Source organism: Rhea pennata, chromosome 11 (genome assembly GCF_028389875.1).
Source record: "Rhea pennata isolate bPtePen1 chromosome 11, bPtePen1.pri, whole genome shotgun sequence".
In the NCBI taxonomy this organism is placed as follows: domain Eukaryota; kingdom Metazoa; phylum Chordata; class Aves; order Rheiformes; family Rheidae; genus Rhea; species Rhea pennata.
In genome coordinates, this window is record NC_084673.1 from 1,971,501 (window position 1) to 1,992,736 (window position 21,236).

Here is a 21,236-nt window from a genome sequence, read left to right on the forward strand (position 1 = left end):
TACACATTGATCAGATCCCCCCTCAGTCTTCTCTCTCCCAGGTTAAAGATGCCCAGCTCTCGCAGCCGTTCCTCATAGGGCAGACTCTCCGGCCCCATGGAGCTCTCCTCGCTTCGCGGAGCCCCCCAGCAGGCCGACGCTGACCGCTGCTCCGCTCTCCGCCCCATTCTCCCCTCCTCTCCTCACACGGCGCCCCGCTGTGGCCGCCCTGCCCCTACCAAGATGGCGGCGCGGCTCGGCGCCGCCACTAAGATGGCGGCCGGGGGGGCGGGCCCGGAAGCGGCGCGGCGGTGGCAACGGCTGCGCTGCCGGCGCAAGATGGCGGAGGGGTGCGGCGCGGAGGCGCCGCGGCTGGCCGAGCTGCTGGCGGCGGGCTGGCGGCTGTGGGAGGAGGTGGAGGCCGGCACCGAGCCGTCCTCGGCTGCCCCGGCCGTGCAGGACAAGGTGCGGCGGGGGCTCGACGCCCTGCAGCGGGCGGCCGCCATGGTGGCGCAGCTGGACCTGTTCAGGTGAGGGGCGGCGGGGCGGGCGGCGGGGCGGCCGCAGCCCGGTGCCGGCCCCGCGGCGGGCGCGGGTGCGGGCGCGGCACGAGCTCGGCTCTCTCGTCCCGCAGCGAGAACGAGGACCTGGAGGAGGTCGCGTCGGCCGACCTGCGCTACCTGCTGCTGCCCGCGCTGCTTGGGGCCCTGACGCTGCGGCAGGTCAGCCAGAGCCAGCGGCTGGAGCACCTGGACAGCGCCCGCGCCCACTTCTGCCGCTTCCTGCGCCTCTGCAAGAGCTACGGGCTGGGCCGCTTCGCCCTGCCCGCCGCCAGCCCGCCGCCCGCCAGCCCGCCGCCCGCCGCCCCAGGCCCGGCCGGCGGCAGCCTGCTCGCCGCCGCCTCGGCCCGGCAGGCCAAGATCGAGAGGTAGGGGCGCCGCCGCGGGGTTTCCTTCTTCTTTAGGTTTTCTGCTGGTAAACTGAACGATAAGTCTCGAGCCTTCCTCACGCGAAGGCCGGGCGTGGTTCGTGTCCTAGGAGGCCATCTAAAGGAGACTGGCTTGGGGTGGGAGAAGCGGCTGGAGAGGCCTGGCTGGGTCAGCCAGGCCTTCGCGAGGAGGGATGGCGCCGGTGCCATGGCGGGGCCGCGCACCACCCGCCCCGGGGAGAAGCGCCGGCACCTGCCTCGCGAGTTGGGTTGGAAGCAGGTTGTTGCTTGACCTGGCTGCGAGGTAAGGAGGTGCAATTACGTTTGCTTTCAGGGAAGCCCGTAGACCGCGTGAACATGTTTCCTTACACAGGCCTGCGTCTAGCCCGGAGCTGTGCCGTCCTAGCTCAGCCTCGCTCTCTGCACCGTGTATGAGCGGGCTGGCATTGCAGCCGGCTGGCTGAAGCAACCTGCCCCCCTGCAGAGTTCTCCTAGGCCACTTCTAATCCTTGGTTCTTACTGTTTGTTTCTCAATGCATCCAACGTTCTTTACCTAACACTCATTTAACCTAAAATGTATTATTTAGGCTGTTCCCAACCTCCACCACTCCAATAACTAAAACACTTTTCCAGTTCCTGTCTCAGGTGTGTGGGTTTTTTTTCAATGTAATTTTGGTTTTGTGCAGACCAGAACTCTTCATCAATTCATTTTCCCTATAAAAAACTACTTGATGTCTTCATGTAGTGTAGAGACAGCTCAAAATAGCTGTTGTGTTGTATATATCAGTGAAGGAGGCTGAAGAATGTAATTCCTTCCAGCAGATTAGCCTTGCCAGTTTTCCTAATTTTACCTGGGAGGCTTAATATTTTAGGTTTGCTGAGCTAACACCAGAAAAAAAAAAGTCAGGGAGGGAGAAAAGGCATTTTAACTGTCTTATTTTAACTACTCTTAACAGTCAGGAGCTACTTTCAATTGCAAAGTAAACCTCCATTTCTGTACGTAATTCTGTACATGATTCTCTTAAATACCTGATACGGTGTTAAAACATTTTTTAAAGAGTAGCAAAATTCCAAGGTAAAGTCTAAACTTGAGTGGACAGATGGAAGTGGTGGGAAAGATGTGAGGAAAAGATATTAGCACTGTATGGTTGTATATGACTGCATTTTGAAAGCTTTTGCGAGAAAAGTGAACCATTTTTTATTTTTCTTGTGTTAAAGACTTAAATCATCAGATTCTTACTGAGGTGGGTGGATATATCCTTGTGCTTCCTGTTTTGCCTTGTGCTTACACTTTAGAGGTCACCAGCAAGTAACCCCCAGTATGATCTGGTGCTGTCAATGGTCCTCCTCTTCATAATGGAAGTGTTCCTGTGGGTCATTGCAGGAATGCTACTCTGTTGTTAAATGAATGGGAACTGCTTTCACAGGGAATTTTTTCTAAGGTATGGGGAGCACTATGAATGTCTGGGACTTGCTTATCCAAGTGAGCACTTGTCACCGATTGGCAGCTATGTAAAAAGCAATTAAAATGGGATTGAGGCAGGAGGTAGCTCTTTAACTGAATTTGCTATTTCATGATATTCAGTCAAGTTGTTTATTTTAGAAAATACAGTATCTGAGCAGTGCTAGAGAAATGTTACTTAAATGATCTCATTTTATTCTCTGTGAGCCAGATATAAGCAGAAGAAAGAACTGGAGAATAGATTGGCCTCTATGAGATCCTTTGTGGAGAGTGGGCAAGCAGATGAGGATCAGATGCGAGAATTTTACCTCCTGCAAATCCAGAAATGGATCAACATCAGTCTTGAGGAAATTGAGAGTATTGACCAAGAAATTGTCATTTTGAAGAGCAGAGGTACAATAAAGCAGGTACGAGATTTGTCTTGAACTGCAGGTCCTGTGGACTGTAGCTCTTTAGACCTGATGATAGACAATGTTGCAAGTAAATGAACCTCAGAGCTAGAGTTTTCTAAGTTTTACTCTGTGAAGTTCTAGATTAAAATCTAGTTCACATATGGTCTAAATGGATGGGGTTTGGTTTAATCCTGAATGGGTGGTGGTCTTTTTTGATTAGTCACTATCTAGTGCCATCATGTGTCCTAGACAGTCAAAACTTGTGAAATAATAGAGCATAGAATATCAAAGCTGATCTAGTCTGTGTGTGGAGGCTTTTTTCTACTTGGTTGTGCAAGGCCCTTAACACTAAAGAACTAAGTGGATTTTTAAACCAAAATAAGAGCCTTGATTTGTTCTGTTCTCATTTCTCTAGCATACAGTTCTAGCTTAGAAAATGTCAAAACATTCTAGGAATGCCTGTTCTGAATGATTGAAGCTTTTCATGAACCTGCATATCTTGTGTAGACCAGTGTTTCTGAGCTTCGTGCTGTTCACCTAAATGTCTATCTGGGATTAAAAATTCATAATGTGCATAGAAGTGCTGTAAGCTAGTTTCATTGGCTTGACTTATATAGGCAGTTTGTTATCTGGCACTGAAGAAGTCTGCTCTTCTGTAGTGCCCAGATGACAACCTCGTTATGAATGATGATTCTACTTGCAGAAAAATACAGTTTGTTCCATGGAAAAAAGAAAGCTACTCTTTATGTTTCCATCTGAGCGGATCTGGTTCAGCTCCGTCAGCTTTGTGCATTGATCAGAGCTGATATAACAAAGGCACAAATAGAAGTGGTTTGTAGAAGCTCACAGATGGAGTTCATGATTTTAAACTGGATTAGGGCCTGATTTGTCCATCTTGAGATGTTGCTCTGACAGCAGAGGCATTTCTCATCTACAAAACCTTTAATAATGTGTTTGGGATGTAAAGGAAAGAAGGGAACTGCCATCTACATGATTATCTTTTGACTATTGTTTGCAACTTCAGTCTTCAGCACCACCACATGGTACTTCTCGGCAAGTCAGGGCTCCATTGAAACCTTTCATTCTTACCCGGGATGCTGCTCAGGCTAAGTATGTTGTTTTCTGATTATTTAGACACAGTGTGATGCAGTGCTCTGTCATATTAACCCTAGGATATTCTTTCAAATACAGAAAAATAGTGATTATTCTTAAGAAGTGTGCCACATCGAGATGTGGCATGTATTCTATGTCTGGGGCAGGGGATGGGGGAAGCTCCTAATTTATTTCTTCCACCTCCTGTGTAATTTCTTCAGTTATCAGCATGTCTTTGTTAATGCTATTTCCTCCTATTGGAGTAGCAGAAGAGAAGACTGTGTGAGACAAAATATGGCTGTATTAGTTTATAGGCTTTGTGCCTGCTCTTTAGTTAGCTGTGTAGAGGCAAGGCTCATTTCACCCTCTAAACCTCTATATGGTATAACAGAATTGTTCTTTACTCTCTGAGAACCTGGTGGTGAAAAGCATGTGTATGTTAATCTAATGTGCACTCTAGAAGATTTCAGTAATTCAAATAAGTGACTTTAGTGACTGGGAAGATGTGATACCTACTAGAGATTCATCAGTCACAATAGCCTGTTATTTACAATTTTTGACTGTAAGATTCTCCGTAGGGGACCATGATCTTAACACTGCATGGCACTGTCAGATTCTTGTAAAGAATATGGCAGCTAACACACAAAATGGGATAGAAACAAGGTTTCTTGTCCTGAGCCTTCAATATATCTATTTAGCTAAGCAATGCCTAATTCATTTCCCAGTAGCTTTCTTGGCAAGTTAAGCCAGAAGAGAGCTTTCTTCTTTGAATAGAAGTAGTAGTTCAGGGCCTTTGGAACAGAACAGTCTTTATCTCTCTAAACTTACTGCATAAACTGTTTAAATATTGTTATGGCTAGGTTACTGGCAAACCTGTTGCTGAAGGCCCAGACTCGAGAAATACATCTGTTCCCAAACCAACCATGACAAGATGTCTTCTATTCCAGTACAAATTGGAGTACAAAGTATTTCTGTGTTGTTACATTTCTGTTCATTAATAAGGGTACATAAAGTGCATTCCTTGACTCTTTCTTCCCATAGAGTGTTTGGTGCTGGATATCCTGGTGTGCCAACTATGACAGTAGATGATTGGTATGAACAGCGCAGAAGGCAAGGAGTCATGCCTGGTCAGAGCGTCCCTCAGAGAACACCAGGTATGGAGTGCAAAGTAAAATTTGGCATAGGGAATTTGGGAACTGTTGTGAGGGGAAGAGTGAATAGGGATATGTTAAAGATACAAAACACCCACTGACTGATGAAGAGCTGGAAAAAGTTTTCCCTATTAGACTGTGAGAGTAGCTGGATTGCTAGATTGCTGTTGGTTGGCTATTTCTGCTTTCTGTCTGCATTGGCTTCCAGAGGGGCTGCTGTTCTGAGAACTGGGCTTGTGATCTTCTATTTTTCTGCCCCTCACTTTTATGCTTGACCTATAGCAGGTGTAGCTGATGAGGAACTGCAGAAGAAGCAACAGGAGAAAAAAGAGGAAGAGGATGACGAGGAAGCTCTTCAAAAAGCTCGGAACTGGGATGACTGGAAAGATACGCACCCAAAAGGCTATGGCAACCGACAGAATATGGGCTGATGCTCCAGCTGCAGAAAGAGTAGGACTTGGAAATCCCATAAGAATGCCTATGTCCTGGAGGTGCAGGAGTACATACACTGTACATACACAGAGGTATCCTTGATTTCTCTGGCAGTAACCAGAGTCTGAGGAGTGAACAGGACAGTTTGTTTTGGTTTACATAAATGTCAGACTGACTGAGAGTGCACTTGTTATGTGCAGAGATAACACGGGAGCTCCTGTCAAGTGGAGCTCTTTCTGAGGGCTTGGACTATCTCTATTCTCCCAGTCAGAGGAAGTCCTTGAAAGAAAGTACATAAATTTGAAAACAGCTCTTTGTATTGTTGGTGGATGTATTTATTTTTTCTCTATATTTTAAACAAAATAAAATCTCTTGTCCTGACTAGTTCTTGCTGTAAAATCCCTTGCTCTTTGTCCAAGGCTCTTCTAGAGCAATCTGTAAGGTTGATTTCCAGCAATGAGAAGAGTTGAGTATGGGAAATATGAATTGTCAGGTGGTCTGTTCCAGGGAGTATTTTCAGTCAAGGCTCTTGAACACAACAGCTTGCACTGTAATGTTTACCTTGGCAAACAAGTCTTATGCAACCAGGCGTATTGGTGGCTTTTCTACAGTCTCATCCCTTTTGTCTTCTCTAAGTGACAGACAAAAGTGTTTTGGATTTTTGTATGTTAAGTAGATCAAGTAGTTCAAGGGCTGTGTTGTGAAGTGTTGATAATATGCATAGTACAAATGCCGTAATAGAAATGTTCATCCTTTCACTTAGCGTAATAGGGAGATTGTGTGGCCATAGCATAGTATAATATACATTGTATAAAGTCTGTATTTATGCTCAACCAGCTTAGTGTACTCTGGGGGCTAACACTGGGAGAAATTGTGCAATGTTCAAAAGAGGGATAGGACACTGACTGCGAGTGTGCTTTGTAATCTTACTAGAGAACAACCCTGTAGTGGTGAAAACCCTGTTTAGGTTCCTCTAATGCTAGTTTAAGTAGCTGTTGGTAACAATCTTGAACTGAGAGAAGAGCGAGCGTGACTGTTCTGCCATACCTAGCATTGACCTGGATCACAGAAGTAGCATTGCTGGGTAAGAAGCCTGAAAAAATACTGCTGGAAATTCTAGGCTCTCTTATCATGGTGAACAGCTGTGATTCTGAGATTGTTCTAAACTGGCATTCTATTAATGGAAGCTATGTTACAAAAGTCAGGTAAAAAAGCCTGATTCCTATGGCAGCTGCTAATGTGGTCATGTGTGTTATTCAGAGCAGGCCACAAGGTATTTACTGTCAGATTTTTTTATTATTGAGTTCAGTCAGGGGGTTTTCATCTGCAGGCTTTTTCCTTATCTTTAGGGATGATGATTCAAAGAGGATCTAGCATTTTTCCTTCATCTTAACATGATTCAGGCACAACTCAAGGACCAGATAGGCTGCAGTGGAGTTTTGACATTTTATACCTAGCAGTATGAGGCAATCTCAGCTGCTCTTAGCTAATTTGCATTTCTGAAGCTGTTGCCTGCAATGGGTGCTGTTAGGCCTGTTTTTCTAGGTATCAGATCTCTATAACTTAAATAAGATTTTTGTCTATGAATTTTTGTGGGCTTCAGATCTCCCCTCAGAAATGCAGTTTTATACGTGGATTTACCCCTTTCCTACATTTGGTGTTAGAGAGACTGCTCTTATGGAGTACTTCTGGAAAGATAGATCTGAGAACTAATTCTAGTGAGTTAGATCCTGGAGATCTTTACTATTCCTGTCATTGTTAGCCTGGAACCATATCTTGAGGATACTTCTGTGCTACTTTTGGTTCGTCTGTTGTTGTTCCCCCCCCGTATGCATTTGATTTAGCTACACCCAATCCTACTTTCAGCCTTCTGTGCTAGTGTTCTGGTGCGCTGTAATTCCAGCCAGAGCCACAATCTCCACATTAAGGCTATTCCAATGAATTCCTGAAGCTATTCTTGTACCCTAACCCTCCTCCAACCTTCACAGTAGGATGCAGGGGAGCTTGATGCAGATTGCTTTCTAAGCAGAAAGAAAGCTTTGGGTCTCCCACCCTCTATGAGCACTACTCCAGTATTCATGGGCTAGCAGGCCATAGCCATATGCCTGACAGCTAGTTCAACCATCATCCTCTTAAAGATGATTATCTTCTCAAAAGCATTAAGTTTTGATCTTATTCTAGCACAGAAAGAGTGTGTGTGTGTTTTTTTTTTTTGCCTGGGTGGATCAGCCTTTGGTTGAAATAACAAAGAACTAAGCTTCACATTCAATCTCCTTTCGTATCACTTCCAGCAACCTCAAAAAGAGAAGAGTGAAAACAAAAATATCCACAGTCTCAAGAACATCAGGGAAATGGTGCCAGGTTGCTGGCTTTGGTGCCCCATCTAGTCACAGGCAACGCAATTCCTCCTCGTCTGGACTGTGGCCATGAAAAAGGATGGGATTTTGTGTTGGACTAACTGGCTAACAGTCGGAATCCATCTGGTAAAGTGAGTTCCTGCAACTCCAAGCAGGAGATTTGGGGAAGACTCTTTCAGCAGCCCTGAGAGAGTCACGCCAGTAAGGCACCACAGCCGTTTGTGAAATACCCAAAGTATGGGCAGTACCATTCTCCACAGGGGGGATGGCAGCACCCGCTGAATGACCTTCGATAATGATGAAGAGTTGTGGTAATTGTGCGTTTTGGAGGAAAGCACACCTTTATGAAGGCAGCTTCTCAATGCTCAGTGTGATCTCCTTTTCCTCCTGAGAAGCATCAGCTTCTCTCCTCGTGCTGCAGGTTGAGGCCGGAGCCCATCCGTTCCCCTGCGCAGCAGACAGTTTATCTTGGATCAGCTGGTGCAGTTAAAGTAACTGGATACACAATCTCAGTCTGGCATTTCCAAACTTGCCTTTTAACCTGCAGAACCAGAGCCTGAAGCAGAACTTCTTGCCATCATGAAAACAATTATTGCAGCCTATTCTCAAAATCGTAGTGGTAAGACATTTCCAAAGTGTATTTGAATGGTTTCTAATGCTCTGAGTTGCAAGTATCTAGTCAGGCAGTTCATGTTTGTTGTCGATATTGTCTATTTGCTGTTGACTGCTTAGGGTAAAGGGAGGTGTTCGTAGCAATTTGGGATTAGCAGCATCAGAGGAAAACAGAGTTGCTCTTATGTTCTTATGTTAATACAATATGTTACTCCTGCAAGATGCTACAAAGCACAGCAAATTCTTCATGTTTCAATGCTGCCTCCCAGCTGTGGAGTCCAAATTTTTGGTGGGTTGCCTTCAGAAAAGTCCCTGTTAACTCAGGATGGAGACCTACATGGGCATGAGCAGAGCCACTGGGGTTTGTCCGTTACTCAGCTGATGGTTTTCATTCTGTGGTCTGGAAATTCATGAAGTGCTTCTTGGGGGGGGGGTTATAAAAAGTAACTAAAAAAAGCAAGTTTTTGGTGGGCACAAATTACTAGGCAGAGCTCTTGTGTCTTCACTGGAAAAAACTAGGGATTTGGAAAGTTGAAAACCACAGGGCTCCAAGGGCTATAAGATTTCTGGGAATATGTTGTGGGGCGTGTGTCAGAGACAGGCAGGAGGGATTGTTTAAAGCATGGCAAACTGCTCAGGGGCATAGGGAGAGGAAAAATAATTCTTCGATGCTTGTGAAGGCTCCAGTGTTTAATTTATTTCAGTTGTCCCACTCCTGGTTCGGATTGAGCCGGGAAGAGTTGAACCTTCATCATCCCGGCCTGGCCTAAATCTGGGTTTCAGTGGTTATTCTCCAACTTGAGACTCCTTCTGGGACCTCCCAGCCCAGGAGAGCAATGTGGGTCTTTCTGTGGAGGGGTCTCTGTTTGGCTGGTGCCCAGGTTTGGGGACATTTTGCAGCTGTGTGACCCAAGAGCCCATGGTGGTGGCAGTGGCTGTGGTGGGTGGCCTCAGCCTGCGGCGGACCTTTGGCCGGCGAGGCGAGCGCAGTGGGCCAACACAGGAGGAGGGGACAGGGATGCGTGTGGAGTTTGGATCCTGGCTCCCGACCTGACTGGCACCGCTCTGGGGTGGTTAATGGTTCACTAAGGTCAGAGGGAAAGAAGTGGGAGGTGGCGGGCAGTGAAGCAGTGAGGGCTGCTGAGTTCCCCCGCCCCGATGTCGGAGACTGCCACCAGGCTTCCCCGACAGCCACGAGGTGCTTGCGCAAGCCCAGGCTTCGTGCTGTTTCAGGCCACGTGGCTGGAGGGAGGTGGGTTGGGGCCATCGCGGTGCCTTGGAGGGAGCCAGGGACCAGCGGGTGTCCATGCTTCACAGGGAGTCGTGCCAGTGTCCAGGCTGCCCTCCGTACCCTGCTCAGGGTGCCATGGCCCTCACAGCGGGACATCTGCTCGTGGCTGCAGCTCCTTGCTGTCCTCCAGTGGGTCCTCAGCTTCCTGCTCCTGGGTGAGTGGGGCAACCCTGAGGGTGCGAAGGGGATGTTGCTCTCGCAGGATGCTGGTGTTTGACAGCCACCAAGGATGGGGCAGTTTCCATGTGCACTGTGTTGCCTCCAACCAGGATTTGGCAGAGGCTCCATCCCATCTCACAGGAGGAAAAATGCTCTTGTGCCTTAATCCTGGTGTTTGCCAGGTGTTATTGAAACATGGGAAAGTTGTGCCCAGGTGTTGGTGGCTCTGAGAACAGGATGTCGTGAGCTGGTTGGGCGGGCATATGCTTACCCCTTCTGCCTGGCTCCTGCAGGGGTGGTCAGCCTGCTTCTGCTCATCTACCTGGTGTTCACCAGCTTCTGGCCCGTTTCTGCCCTCTATTTGGCCTGGATCATCTTTGACTGGGACACGCCTGAGAAAGGTATGGATGGACACAGCCCCATTTCCTGCATCTTTGTAGCAGCACAGAGATGTCCCCCAGAAAATGTGGAGTTTCACATTTCTCCACCTGTTGCTGAATTACGTCTGGGTTGCCTGGGGTGTGGTGGTGAGACCAACACGGAGAAGGAGAAGGTGATGGGATAACTTGTGCTGCTGAGTATGTCAAAGCCTTTGCATTGATTTGCATGTGTAGCTTGCTGGATTTTGGGCAGGGACCTTTGTGAATAGCTATCGTGCTCGTGGTAAAGGTAAGCCTAGGAATATCGATTGGGAGCAGATGCACTGTAGGGTCCCCATTACAGCACATTCGACTGAGCATGGTGTGTCCTGTTTGCTCCTTCAGCCTTTTCTCCTCTGATCAGCCCCTTTCATAAGGAATGATCTTTCCACCACCACAACAGGTCCTTCTTCCATCTGTAGATTTCATCTAGGTAGAAAAGAGGGATATGCTGCAAGTTCTTTGGCAAGACTGCTGGGGTGGATTTGCTTACCCCCATTGGTGTATGTTTGCAGGTGGGAGGAGGCTGGCGTGCTTGCGGAGATGGAGCGTGTGGAAGCATTTCCGGGATTATTTCCCGGTTCAGGTAAGCCATGGGTAGGCGAGTAGACGAATGGCTGAAGCATGCGTGTGTGTGCCCAGCCAACCCCCTGCCAAGCCTTGGTGCAAGCCCAGCTCCCTGAGGAGCAGTTCCAGTGGGAACTACGTCCCACTTTCTGGAAAACCAGAGGTGGAGGTGGTGTACTGGGAAGGTTAGGTGAGTTAGGGTGTGTGAGGGGCATTCCTCCAGCAGGAACAGTTCCTGGAAATGCCCTTGCTTTCCCCATTTGCCACGGTTCACACCCTGGTGGGAGGTGGTGGTCCACTGCCCGGCACGGATGTGTGCTCCCAGCCCCATGGTGGCTGGCAGCTCCCATGTGGCCAGGCTGGTGGCCACTGATCCCCCATGGCTCCCACAGCTGGTGAAGACCCATGACCTGTCGCCCAGCCACAACTACATCATCGGCTCACACCCCCACGGCATCCTCTGCGTCGGGGCCTTCTGCAACTTCGTTACGGGGTCAACAGGCTTCTTGGAGATGTTCCCAGGCATCAGACCCTTCCTGACAACCCTGGCCGGCAACTTCCGCCTGCCCCTCTTCAGGGAGTACCTGATGAGTGGGGGTGAGCATGCCCAGGGGACCACTGCGAGGCACTCTGGGGAGTCTCTGGGTGCTCACCCGCACTGGTCACCTCCTCTTCTCCAACTTAAACAAACCAGGCACCCCAAGGGCCTGGAGCAGCTGTCCCTGCCTGCCCTGCTCCTGCCCTGCTCCCCCAGCTCTGCCCCACACGCGGGGGCATGCAGGGTGCTCCGTGAGGTGGCGCTGCGGAGGGAGCACAGCTGGAGCAGTGGAGGGGTGCATGGACTGCATCCTCTGGCCTCCTGCTCCCACTCACGGGCAAGCCCCAGGACTAACAGCCCATGCTTGGTCCAGCTTTGCCCAGAGGCTGTTTGCCCTAGGAGCAGAGGCAGTGCTCTGTCTCCACCCTGCCTGCATCCTATCTGTGGCCTGCCTGCACCTTCCCTGCGTCTACCCCCTGAGCTTGGAAAACTTTCTGCTCTCTGCCACCTGCCTCCCCAGCAAACAAGTATTGGCCTCCCAAAATGCGGCTCCCAGCCGGGCAGGCACATCTCCATCATCTCCATTGCAACTCTACTCGCTGCCCCACTCCCCAGGTCTGTGCCCTGTGACACGACAGGCCATAGGGTACCTCCTGTCCAAGAATGGCACTGGGAACGCCGTAGCCATCGTCATCGGCGGTGCAGCCGAGTCGCTCTCCTGCCGGCCAGGAGTCACCACCTTAATCCTGAAGAACCGGAAGGGCTTTGTGCGTATGGCCCTGCAGCATGGGTGAGCTGGACTGGGCAGCTGCGGCAAGGGACAGAGCTTCTCTTGCCCACGGGCGATGGGGTGCTGTATGGACCGCGTGCTCCCGGGGGACTGTGGGGCACCTGGTCACATAGCAATGTCTCTCCCCCACAGGGCATACCTGGTGCCCTCCTTCTCCTTCGGCGAGAACGACCTCTTCCGGCAGGTGGTTTTCAAGGAGGGCAGCTGGATGAGGAGCATCCAGCAGCGCTTCCAGAAGATGATGGGCTTTGCCCCCTGCGTTTTCTATGGCCGAGGCCTCACCTCCGTTCAGTCCCGGGGCTTTTTGCCCTACCCCAGGCCCATCACAACCGTTGGTGAGCACCTCTGTGCTGGGACACGGTGCCAGCAGATCCTGTCCCTGGCAGCGCCACATACTGGGAGGGTGGGATGGTGCACGGGTGGGATCTAGCACCACGGTGCGCAGTATCTCGTCCCTCATCCCTGGTGCTCACGGGCCTCCCTTGTGCTGGCTCCTGCAGTGGGGGAGCCTGTGACAGTGCCCAAGATTGAGGACCCGAGCCGTGAGACTGTGGACCTGTACCACGAGATGTACATCCGCTCCCTGCTCAAGCTCTTCAATGAGAACAAGACCAAGTATGGGCTGTCAGAGACAGACGAGCTGCGGATCATGTGAGCGAGGCCAGGCAGAAGCTGCAGGCCAAGGTGGGCAGCCAAGTCCTGACTCGCAAGGGCAGCCGGCTCTTGCGGGTGGGGATTTCAGCCCGCCCGGCAAGTGGGCACAGAAGGATGGGCCCCATGCTTGTGGGAACCCATTGGCTCCAGAGAACCTTCCCACATGCCAGGTGCCGCTGCTGCCCTTTGCCTCATTGCCTTGCTGCCTCTACTCTGGCCCACACACCTCCATGGCGGCTTAAGAAAGGAAGATGGAAAAAAGCAGAATGAGGCATGGGAGGAAGGGAGAAGCCAAGGGGAGGGAGGGAAAAACTAGCAGAGGGCCCCTGGGGTATTGCTGGGGTGAGCAGCCACTTCTCGCTCCTCCACAGCACAGCGGTTTCCATGGGATGAGGGTTCACGGAGCCATGGTGCAGGAGGCAGCAATGTCCCCATGGGAGTATTTTCAATCAAGGCTTTTGAACATGACAGTTTGCACTGCAGTGTTTACCTTGGCAAACAGGTCTTATGCAGCCAGACGTATTGGTGGCCTTACCACAGTCTCATCCCTTCAGTTTAAGTGGCAGACAAAGGTGTTTTTGCAATGGAGAGGAGGAAAGGGTCATCTCAGTGCTGGACTGGGCATGCTCCCTCCCAAGACAAGCAGGAGACTAGGTGTAGCAAGGAAGAGAAAGAGGGAAAATTGCCAAGGGGAGCAGGTCTTAGGGGTTAGCAGCTCTTAGGAGCAGCCCTCCATCACTGTGAGGTGCTGTGCTGGAGAGAGGCCTCCCATGAGGAAGGAGTGGGAATCCCAGGACTTGGGACTTACTCAACAAGCCTCAGTGAAGCCTAAGACCACATTACCCTGCTGGAGGGACTGGTTCTGTTGTGGCCCCAGGTAATGAGCCTTTCTCACCATCATGACTGATTCTGCATCCAATACAGACTTACAACCCCAGATTTGCCTGGTTGTGGTGGGGAGGGAGGGCTGGTAGGAAGTGAGACACGACATCCTTAATGGGTTGGTGTGGGAAAGTCAATAATAGTGATAATCATCTCTGGCCTGCTCTTCTTTGCACAGCACTCGGTTAAACAGGAGATCGGGGTAAACATTTAGAAAGCAAACACCCATAAAGAACAGATTCCTGAGGACTCATTAACCTCCTGTCACTAGTCACCTCGGTATTTCACTGTTCCAGATATCTCGTTCCTGAAACCCATAGAAACACTAATGTTAACATGGCACACAAACGCTTGTCAGCATTGTTGTCAGATAAGGCCATGTTAGAAGCATGAAGAAAGCTTTCCTCTATGCTCAGAAACACCTTCTGAGGCTTCACCCCTTCCCAGCAAAAAAATGTGGACCTCTGCTGGCCCAGGCTGTGAGTGAGTGAGGGGAGCCTGATGTGGGGCTACTTTTGGAGACTGCAACAAAGACGATTGGGTGACTGTAGCATGTCTGTTATGAGGAAGGGCTGAGAGAGGTGGGCCTGTTTAGCCTGGAGAAGACAGAGGGGATCTTATCGATGTCTACAAATATGTCAAGAGGATGGGGCCAGTCTCTTTTCAGTGATGCCAAGTGACAGGACAGGAGGCTATGGGCACAGACTGAAACACAGGAAGTTCCGCCTGAATATGAGGAAAACCTTCTTGACTGTAAGATGAACAGAGCCCTGGAACAGGTTGCCCAGAGAGATGGTGGAGTCTCCTTCCTTGCAGATATTCGAAAGCTGTCTGGACATGATCCTGAGTGATGTGCTCTAGGTGACCCTGCTTGAATAGGGAGATCAGACTAGATTATCTCCAGAGGTCCCTTCCAACCTCAACCATTCCGTGATTCTGTGGGGAGAAACATGCCTGGACTTAGAGAAAGAAAATACACTTTATTGGTGGGCTAGTTAGCAATGATCACCTCCCCGCTACTGCCCGAGCTCGGATGGCGGTGCTGGAGGGATCACCAGCCCCATGATGGGTCACTCCCTTGCCTCACCCAAGGACAATATTGTGACAGGAACATCTCAGTGTCTGTAACGCATGCAGGATGCCACAGCTGTCAGCTGGGCATGCTGCACATCATCCATCCCTGCCCCACGCCCTTCCCACCTGCCACGATGGCAGAGCCCCACTTGCACGGCTGTGTTCCAGCTTCAGTGGGCCAGCTCACACACGCCATTCTCAGGGCACTGAGGGAAGAAAGACAAGTGGTTCATCTACAGCAAGATTTGTCCTGCAAAAGGAGCATGCATGGGCTGATGGTTGAGCCCCCACTTCATTGCCCTCTGTGCAAGCAACATTCAGGCAAAGCTCAGGCAAGCTCCTGAGTATGGGGCATTGCCCATATCTGCAGGCCCCTGGGCCTGGTGGGAAGGGGGACCTCGGCATTGCCCAGCTTTAGAGTCCACCCGCCAACTGTACTCAAAATGCACTGAGAACTCCTCATCACTCTTATCTAGTCCAGTTCTGTCTTCTGCACATTGCTGCAGATGTCTCCTCCCTCCCCCAGACCTGCAGCACATAAGCCTCTGCTTCAGTCCTGGCTCCAAGACAGAGGCTGAGCCTGGGCATGGCAAGGGGAGGGAGGTTTGGGGATGTAGAGGATGCCAGAGCACCTTGAAGGTGCAACTCGCAGAGACTAGGGATGCTGTAATCCCATCGACTTCCCCTTGGCATGCTCTCAGTGCCCTCCTCTGCCTACATGTTGTCCCTGTCTTTCAGGTGTCACTGATGCGGTAAGTGGCGGCATGACGGCTACCTGCAGCCTCATCCCTGGAGGTGGACACCAGGGCCAGGGCAGACTGAGGCCCTGACCGGGGCCACTGAGCTGCCCCCCGGCGCAGCCTGCCTCGGTACTTGTCCCCAGCCATGAAGTACAAAATGGGGTCAAGACAGCTGTTGATGCTGGCCAGGGGCCGTGTGATCTTGTAGGTGAAGTTGATGATGTTGAGGGTCTGGCAGTCTGCTTGGAAGTAGCGGGAGGTGTAGTAGAGAGTCCGGGTGATGTGGAAAGGTACAAAGCAGATTGCAAAGACAGTGAGCACAATGATGATCATCTTGATGGAGCGTTTCTTGTAGGAGGGCATTCGGGGGCTGGTGCTGGAGAAACTGGGTTTGCAAAGCTTCTTGGCCATCAGGCAATAGCACAGAACAATAACCAGGAAGGGCACCCCAAAGAGGAGGGCCATGACAGAGGAGCTGTAGTGCACATAATGATCAAATTCCTCAGGCTTAGTGGTGTCATGGCAAAGGGTGCTGTTGTATCTAGAACTGATGGTGACAAAAATGAGGTTGGGAATGAGGCAGATAGTGACGACAAGCCACACACTCACACAAATGAGGCGCGCATGCTTGGTTTTCACCCACTTCAGGGAGCGGATAGGATGACAGATGCCCATGTAGCGATGGACACTGATACATGTGAGGAAAAGGATGCTGCTGTAGAGGTTTGCATAGAAAAGAAAGCGCACTATCTTGCAGAGCCATTCCCCAAATGGCCAGTTGTTGCGGTCAGCATAGTAATAGACCAAAGTGGGGAGGGAGAGCACATAGAGCGCGTCGGAGACAGCCAGGTTAAACATGTAGGTCGTGGTCGCATTCCATGGCCTCATCCTAGAGACAAAAATCCACAAGGCCCAAGAATTGAGCGGCAACCCTACTACAAACACCAACGCATAGGAGACGGGCAACAGGATGAATTTGAACTCCTCATTGAACACACACTTTGCTTCTGCCACAGTGGTGGTGTTCCCTACCAGCCAGGGAGCAGGCGTTGGTGTCCACAGGGCAACTGGGAATGTCCTCACTGAAGTGGCCATGTTCTCAAAGACAGATCTAGAAGAGCAGTTAATAAAAACACATTAGTTGTTAATCCCGACCATTGTCAGGCACAAAGTGTGGAAGGTCGCCAAAGATGCCAGATTTCCCCCCCCCCCCCCAGGAGCTCTGGACACTTTGATGATTCTCTGTTTTTTTCTCAGCTCTCACATTTGGGCCTTGCGGTCAGCCAAGACAGGCTTGAAAAATCCTCCCCTTTGGAGCCCCCACGATGACACCCGTTAATCATCCCTTTGAGCACTGTGCAGTGGCACCAGCACTATATGAGAGCCCAGGAAGCATGCCTCAGACAGAAAGGCCTGCATCCCCCCTGCCACGCTGAGCCCCAGCCGCCAGGCCAGCAAACCCGCTGTGCCACTAACAAAGAAACCTTTATGAGCAACAGCAACCCCCTGCTCGGTGCCAGGGCAGACTCTTGGAAACCAGCTCAGTCTAATTGGCACCATCCTGACAATGCTGCTCATCCCACAGGGGTCCTTGACAGAAGAAAGACTAGAGGAGAAGAAAGGCTTGTCTGGGTCAATATTATGGCTTGCAGAAATCCTTGGGGGGCTGTTAAAGGAGCCTTTGGGAGAGTGTGTCCCTGGACAGTGCGGGGCCTCCAGCTGTCGGGTATTCTCAATAGGACAGCAACGATCTAAGCAGTGCAGAGAGGAGCTATGACAGAGCCAAGTCCCAGCCCAAGAGAGTGCAAGTTCACAAGCGAGGCAGGGCATTTTCCTGATGCATATTGTTAGGATCAAAGACTGGGATTCTCACCATCCTGGCACATTAATCTCCAGGATAAAATGAAAGGGCAAACTATAGAATGATTGCATCTGCATCTCAAGATGTCTAAAGTTCAGAGTCCATTTCTCCAGAAGAAAGAGGGAGCTTCTACTGCAAATGTCACATCCAACAAAGCCCTGGGTCTCAGAAGAGTTTCAGCATCTCAGTTCTTCCGAGATTGCCTTGCTTCCTTGCAAAGCACTTCCAGAACAGTGGCTTCCAAGCCAAGGCAGCAAACTGAGAAGTCACAGGCAGGATGGACAGAAGCAACTCAACAGTCAGTCCCACAATGATGGTGGGTAAAAGATCAGTAACTGGAGTAAAAACCTCTTTTAGCTGTCAGCTGCTGCAAGGCCAGTTGGACAATCTGCATATTCTGGCTTTGATCCAGTGCACAAACCAGTGCTTCTGCAACTTTGCTAGCACACCTTAGTGACACCAAAGTCACACCTTAAGAAAGGACTAAAAAACAGAACACTTACTTACCTGCATACACTTAACTACGTTTTGTTCTCTCACTAGATAAGCCATTTTTATTTCAACCTGGTAGGTTAAAATCATAATCAGAGATGCTCAAAAAATTAATTATAAAGCCATATATTCTTATCCCATGAACTTGCATCTACAGAGTCCAGCAAAGACTTGCTCCTGGGCCAGTGGCATCTACCAAAGATGAAGAGGAAAATATAAAGCTATTGCTGGTAATATTTCAGAGGATTCAAAAGTAATAGGTCCTGGCCAGTTACACAGGTTAAGCTGCATTTTCCCAGTGGGCTCCACTGAATCCTGGAGTTTTAAACATAACCAAAAGCAAGAGCTTATTTGGAGAGTCAGGAAAGGCAGGTTGCACTTGCAACCTGAGGTTAGTGCTTCTGTACGCAGTGGTGCTGGGAAGGGTTTGCAGACTGAGTCCAGGCAGGCTGAGCACCATCTCCTAGTTCTGTGGGCAAGTGTCCACTGTGTCCTTAGATGACTAGCAAGGGAAATCTGAAATAAAAGCAAGAGTTGGCTTCTGCCATGCTGTAGAGAGAGCTGAGGGTGCACCTGACCGCTATATCTCGCAGCAGCGTGTGTTGGTTCAGAGCTCACTCATGAGATGATGACGTTAGGACAGAGGAGGACTCTGGATCTAGGGAGATGACACACATCAATGGGCTGCTGGTTTCAGTGATACAGGGTAGAAGGCTGCATTGTCTTCTGCTCTCCTCCGTTGGTTGCCTCTTCCTCCCGTCCCATTTATCCCTTCTATTTATGACCCCAGGGTCAGGTGAGATTTGATCCATTTTGTCACTTTGCTCTGCAGAGCCTTGCCTGGATAGATTGGCATTCCTAGATTTACAGTCATGATCATAAACTAATCTGCAGGCAGATGGGCTGAGAGACAGGAGGGTGTCTGTGCCAGGCCAGCCTCCGTGGCTACGCACACTGCACCGTTTGTTTGAGTTCTGGGCTGAGCTGGAGCCTCGGGCCCAAATCAAACACTCTGCTACTGCTTTCCAGCTACAGAAGGTGCAGATTGCTTCACAGCTTTATTACAGGGATGAGTTCAGAGAGCAACAGGCAGGTCCTGATCAAACATTAACAAAGGAAACTCAGTCAATTCCCCTGTAAACAGGAGAGAAAACCAGCTCATGGGAACCCCTAGTAGCCACCGGGCTCTGATACCAGCTGCATCTTGCAATCTTGACTTGGACAACCTTGCTGGAACACCTCCACAAAAATCCCAAGTGCCAAGGGAGAGGAGGCAGGGATTTGGGAAATGGCCCATTTCTGCCACCAGAACGGGCTGCAGCACTGAGAGCTGCTGGGCAATGCCAGCATCCTGCGGAAGGGGCTGCAGGGTGTCCTGTGAGCAGGGTACACCTCATGTACGTGGTTCAAGCACCCATCTGAGAGGACCCAGAGCACTGGGGCTGTCAATAATCAAGTGGGGTCTGCCACTTAATTTAGCCAGCTTCACTAGGTCTCATCCCTGTGTTGTGTCCATCGTATGTGTCCATATGTTTCAGATATGTGCAAGGCAGAAGTTTTTGTGCATCTGGGAGCCGAGAAGATTCCTTGGGCTCTGGACTATTTTGGGGTGGTGTGTCCAGCTCTCCTGGCATTGTTGGGTGCATTTTATGGTGTTAGCCTGACTTGAGCCTGGACAGCTACTCTGCTGCCTGGACATATCTATAGGGAAGTGGAAGAAGACTGAAATGGCGGCATTGGCCGTGATGGCCATAATGAGGACCAAAGAGCTTAGCTGTAAGGCTGCAAAGCTGCTGGCAGAGCTTCCTTTCTAATAAGCTTATTTCAGGCAATCTGACCGGACCTAGCTTGGATTTTTTTTTTCCCCCAACTTTTTAACTATATAGTTATTCATTGTCCTGGAGAAACGAGCAAATAATGCTGCTTCACCCATGAAGTCTATTGAGCATCTTACATTCTCAGCCTGGGTAGGAAGAGCAAGCTCCAGATGGAAAGCTGGCATATGAGGGAGTTAACAAAGTAATGTAGTTGCCTGTTCTTCTCTACCACTAATATCCTTCGTGTAAGACTGTCTCAGATGATTACCACAATTCACAGATAAACACCAGCTGATAAGCACATACCTAGCAAGATGCAAAGCCTGAGAAAGTAAAAAGATTCAGACTCTCTCTGACAGCAAAGCAAACCTTGCCAGAGCCTGCACAGCAAAGTTTAGTAGCAGCTGTGTGGCAGAGCAGTGAATACTCTCTGCAGAGAGACCAGTGAATGGGGAAAGGCTCGATGGAATCAAACGGGTGCCTGTATTACCCAGCTGGGGTTCAGAATAATCATGCATGTATCCCATCTGTGCTCAAGCCTTCCTTGCACCAGCATCTGCTCAGCTTCCCACTCCAGCTGCAGGCCTTTGTCCCAGTACTCAAAGTAGTCATTACAAAGCCCCAGCAACATCAAGTCTGAATTTGAGTCTATGAATCATTCTGACAGCAGTGTCCTTAGAAAAAGGGTAGGGAGAAGTATACAAGGGAAGGCCTTTGCAGGATAGATCCAGTTACTGAAATACCTTCCAAAGAAAGCATCAGCCTATGAATTCACCTGCCTTTAAGGGAACTTGTGATATGTTCCTCATGGGAAAACCCTGCTGCTCCAGATGTCTTTCACAATAGAGATACTCCCTTCTATTTGAAGGTTCAACAAAAACCTGAGGCTCCTAATGCTAACTCAGTTTCTGACTGATGGGTGAAATCAGTGTGAGGTTAAAAGCCTGCATAAGAGACAGGGGCTTAAGCCCTGTGCTGGGTGCAAGCCATCAGGACCATCTGCTCTCCTTTGGCTGGTCCCCCAGAGGGAAGGCAGCCTCCACTGAAACAACTTCCAAGCAAGGCCTTGGTGGTGGCAGGTACTGTATGATGTACCACGCCCTGGTGACGAGGAGACCCGATCAGTGGAAGGCAACTTATCTTCAGAGCTAAAATATTAACCCAAGGTAAGTCATCACCCCTGCAGTGCAGTACCGTTGGTACCAGCCTGTGAAAGGCAGCCTCACTCCCCCAGGTAGAGCAGGAGATGAGGAAGTCACTATTATCAGTCCTTCAGCTGAGATTTTCCTAACACTGCAGCAAAAGGCCAAGTCAGAGCAAGTTTCAGAATAGAAATAAGAGGAGATGCTGGGAATCCAAGGCCTGAGATTGCTGCTGGTGTGCATAGGGATTTCCTGACTCCATCAGAATAATACACAGTTCTGCTGAGCTGCTCTACCCTTGCAAAGCCAGGAAAAGGAGGGATTGGCTTGGAAGGAGAATCTAGCTCCAGGTTTAACACAGTGCCTTAGAAGGCTGACCTGTCAGTGTCCCATTAAACCAGTATA

The 21,236-nt window shown here is 49.9% G+C and overlaps 3 protein-coding genes across 4 annotated transcripts; 2 read left to right on the forward strand and 1 right to left on the reverse strand.

The window, feature by feature from the left end:
* Window positions 1-316: 316 nt before the first annotated feature.
* Window positions 317-5,820, forward strand: IGBP1 (immunoglobulin binding protein 1). 2 transcript variants are annotated; one of them, XM_062584561.1, is made up of 6 exons: window positions 317-509; window positions 614-907; window positions 2,581-2,776; window positions 3,786-3,871; window positions 4,895-5,007; window positions 5,287-5,820. In XM_062584561.1, the coding sequence occupies exons 1-6, from the start codon at window positions 319-321 to the stop codon at window positions 5,433-5,435; spliced, it is 1,029 nt and encodes a 342-aa protein (XP_062440545.1). In that variant the 5' UTR covers window positions 317-318; the 3' UTR covers window positions 5,436-5,820. The 2 variants fall into 2 exon arrangements, with proteins under 2 accessions (XP_062440545.1, XP_062440546.1); XM_062584562.1 differs by having other exon boundaries at window positions 5,290-5,820.
* A 2,279-nt stretch (window positions 5,821-8,099) lies between these two features.
* On the forward strand, window positions 8,100-12,873 carry LOC134145246 (diacylglycerol O-acyltransferase 2-like). The gene is made up of 8 exons (XM_062584590.1): window positions 8,100-8,412; window positions 9,723-9,851; window positions 10,149-10,256; window positions 10,790-10,860; window positions 11,234-11,438; window positions 11,995-12,169; window positions 12,302-12,504; window positions 12,670-12,873. The coding sequence occupies exons 1-8, from the start codon at window positions 8,373-8,375 to the stop codon at window positions 12,822-12,824; spliced, it is 1,086 nt and encodes a 361-aa protein (XP_062440574.1). The 5' UTR covers window positions 8,100-8,372; the 3' UTR covers window positions 12,825-12,873.
* A 2,640-nt stretch (window positions 12,874-15,513) lies between these two features.
* P2RY4 (pyrimidinergic receptor P2Y4) lies at window positions 15,514-16,614 on the reverse strand. The gene has a single exon (XM_062585025.1). The coding sequence runs from the start codon at window positions 16,612-16,614 to the stop codon at window positions 15,514-15,516; it is 1,101 nt and encodes a 366-aa protein (XP_062441009.1).
* Between the last annotated feature and the right edge of the window lie 4,622 nt (window positions 16,615-21,236).

What these genes read in the sequence shown, in the direction of transcription:
- IGBP1 (XM_062584561.1), top strand. Translation starts at nt 319, where the DNA reads ATGGCGGAGGGGTGCGGCGCGGAGGCGCCGCGGCTGGCCGAGCTGCTG. An exon ending in CGGCAGGCCAAGATCGAGAG is followed by an intron (nt 908 to 2,580) that starts GTAGGGGCGCCG and finishes TCTGTGAGCCAG; the next exon opens with ATATAAGCAGAAGAAAGAAC. An exon ending in GCAGAGGTACAATAAAGCAG is followed by an intron (nt 2,777 to 3,785) that starts GTACGAGATTTG and finishes TTGCAACTTCAG; the next exon opens with TCTTCAGCACCACCACATGG.
- LOC134145246 (XM_062584590.1), top strand. Translation starts at nt 8,373, where the DNA reads ATGAAAACAATTATTGCAGCCTATTCTCAAAATCGTAGTG. An exon ending in CTATTCTCAAAATCGTAGTG is followed by an intron (nt 8,413 to 9,722) that starts GTAAGACATTTC and finishes CATGCTTCACAG; the next exon opens with GGAGTCGTGCCAGTGTCCAG. An exon ending in CTGGGACACGCCTGAGAAAG is followed by an intron (nt 10,257 to 10,789) that starts GTATGGATGGAC and finishes GTATGTTTGCAG; the next exon opens with GTGGGAGGAGGCTGGCGTGC.
- P2RY4 (XM_062585025.1), bottom strand. Translation starts at nt 16,614, where the DNA reads ATGGCCACTTCAGTGAGGACATTCCCAGTTGCCCTGTGGACACCAACG.